At 43.1% G+C, this 2500-nt stretch overlaps 1 protein-coding gene across 2 annotated transcripts in view; it reads right to left on the reverse strand.

Annotated features, from left to right (window-relative positions):
- The window catches only part of jag1a (jagged canonical Notch ligand 1a), a 37915-nt gene that overhangs the window by 12996 nt on the left and 22419 nt on the right, over positions 1-2500 (reverse strand). For both annotated transcript variants that reach the window (XM_084714553.1, XM_084714552.1), the window contains exons 11-13: positions 2444-2490; positions 489-662; positions 61-211 (exon numbers count right to left, since the gene is read on the reverse strand). In XM_084714553.1, the coding sequence (XP_084570679.1) occupies positions 61-211; positions 489-662; positions 2444-2490 (372 nt within the window). The remainder of the gene's footprint in view (positions 1-60; positions 212-488; positions 663-2443; positions 2491-2500) is intronic.

Below are 2500 nucleotides of genomic sequence, written 5' to 3' on the forward strand. Positions count from 1 at the left end.
GAAGACTTTGAGCAGTCAGACAGGAGCTGATGAGGGACAGAATACAGACTGAACATGAACCTTTGCAGGGCGTCGTGCGACAGTGGTCCTTCAGCCGCGAGCAGTTCTTCCCCTCGTAGTCCTCTGGACATTTACAGACGTAGTCGGACGCCAGGTTGAAACACCGGCCGCCGTTCTGACACGGACCGTGGAGGCAGTAATCGATGTCCAGCTGTGGACAGAGACAGAGAACAATTCAGCTTGAAGACAGAAGAGCTGCCATCTTGTTCTGGTGACATCATGTGAATGTGTGAGTCTTCAGCGATGTTTGTTAGCATGTTAGCATGTTAGCATAGCTTCACAAATAAAAATGCAACGTTTAACTTGCAGCGATGGAACATCTGATTTAAGAACAAGAAGAAGTGAAGAGATTCATTTCAGTGTGTCGTGCCTGAAGGAAAAAAAACACTTCCTGTTATAAAAGTGGGCGGGGCCTAACAGCAGCTCACCTGACAGCGACGTCCAGAGAAACCAGGTGGACACAGACAGTGGAAGCCGTTAACTTCGTCATGACAGCGGCCGCCGTTGAGGCACGGCCCGCTGGTGCACTCATCGACGTCTTTCTCACAGTGTTCACCGCCGAAACCAGCAGCGCACACACACGAATAACCGCCGACCAGATCCTGAGTGACATCACAGAGAAGAGGACAGGTTTGTTTAGGCTGCGACTAACAATCATCTTCATCGTTAAATAATCTGTTGTTTATTTTCTCAATTAAATCAATTCACTGATCCTGTCTGTCTCTGTGTGTAATCATTATTTTCATCATTGATCAATCTGTCAATCATTTTCTCCACCGGTTGATCGGTTGTTTGGTCAATAAAATGTCAGAAACTATTGATCAGTGTTTCCCAAAGTCCAAGATGACGTCCTCAAATGTCTCATTTTGTCCACAACTCAAAGATATTCAGTTTCCTGTCAGAGAGGAAAGAAACCAGAAAATATTCATATTGAAGAAACTGAAATCAGAGAATTTGGACTTTTATTAATTCAAAATGACTCAAAATGATCAATTGGTTATAAAAATTGTTGGTGATAATTTAATAATCAATCAATAATGATTAATTGTTGCAGCTCTAGTCTCTTAGCTTTCTGCTAAGCATGTTCAGGGCAGTCAGAATATTTTTTAAACTTTATGAAAGTTTCCTGAAGACAGTGAATCAACGTGAGCTGTGTGACGAACGCTGACAGAAAACACTGCTAACGAAACGTCACCTGTCTCACATCAGTAAACAAAACACTGCTAACGAAACGTCACCTGTCTCACATCAGTAAACAAAACACTGCTAACGAAACGTCACCTGTCTCACATCAGTAAACAAAACACTGCTAACGAAACGTCACCTGTCTCACATCAGTAAACAAAACACTGCTAACGAAACGTCACCTGTCTCACATCAGTAAACAAAACACTGCTAACGAAACGTCACCTGTCTCACATCAGTAAACAAAACACTGCTAACGAAACGTCACCTGTCTCACATCAGTAAACAAAACACTGCTAACGAAACGTCACCTGTCTCACATCAGTAAACAAAACACTGCTAACGAAACGTCACCTGTCTCACATCAGTAAACAAAACACTGCTAACGAAACGTCACCTGTCTCACATCAGTAAACAAAACACTGCTAACGAAACGTCACCTGTCTCACATCAGTAAACAAAACACTGCTAACGAAACGTCACCTGTCTCACATCAGTAAACAAAACACTGCTAACGAAACGTCACCTGTCTCACATCAGTAAACAAAACACTGCTAACGAAACGTCACCTGTCTCACATCAGTAAACAAAACACTGCTAACGAAACGTCACCTGTCTCACATCAGTAAACAAAACACTGCTAACGAAACGTCACCTGTCTCACATCAGTAAACAAAACACTGCTAACGAAACGTCTCCTGTCTCACATCAGTAAACAAAACACTGCTAACGAAACGTCACCTGTCTCACATCAGTAAACAAAACACTGCTAACGAAACGTCACCTGTCTCACATCAGTAAACAAAACACTGCTAACGAAACGTCACCTGTCTCACATCAGTAAACAAGAAAACACTGAGAGAAGAAGAATGGCAGAAAAAACGAGCAATCAGCATCTAAAAAGAAAAAAGACTGTTTATCTCATGTTGGGAAACGAGAAAGTTTGGAGAAACCTGATCCGCTGTTGTCATGGAGACACACACACACTCTCACACACACACACACAGATACACACACACACACACACACACACACACACGCCTGCATGCTTGGCTCAGCATTTGCTCTTTATCGCTCTGGTGAAGAAAATGTGTGTGTTGCAGAAAGTGTGTGTGTTGCAGAAAGTGTGTGTGTTGCAGAAAGTGTGTGTGTTGCAGAAAGTGTGTGTGTTGCAGAAAGTGTGTGGTGAGTCACTCACGTTGCACGTCGCTCCGTTCTGACACTGACCTCGACAGTCGTTGATATCTGCAGAAAC

The sequence above is a fragment of the Lutjanus erythropterus genome, chromosome 3 (assembly GCF_056507025.1).
Source record: "Lutjanus erythropterus isolate fLutEry1 chromosome 3, fLutEry1.hap2, whole genome shotgun sequence".
Classification (NCBI taxonomy): Eukaryota; Metazoa; Chordata; class Actinopteri; order Lutjaniformes; family Lutjanidae; genus Lutjanus; species Lutjanus erythropterus.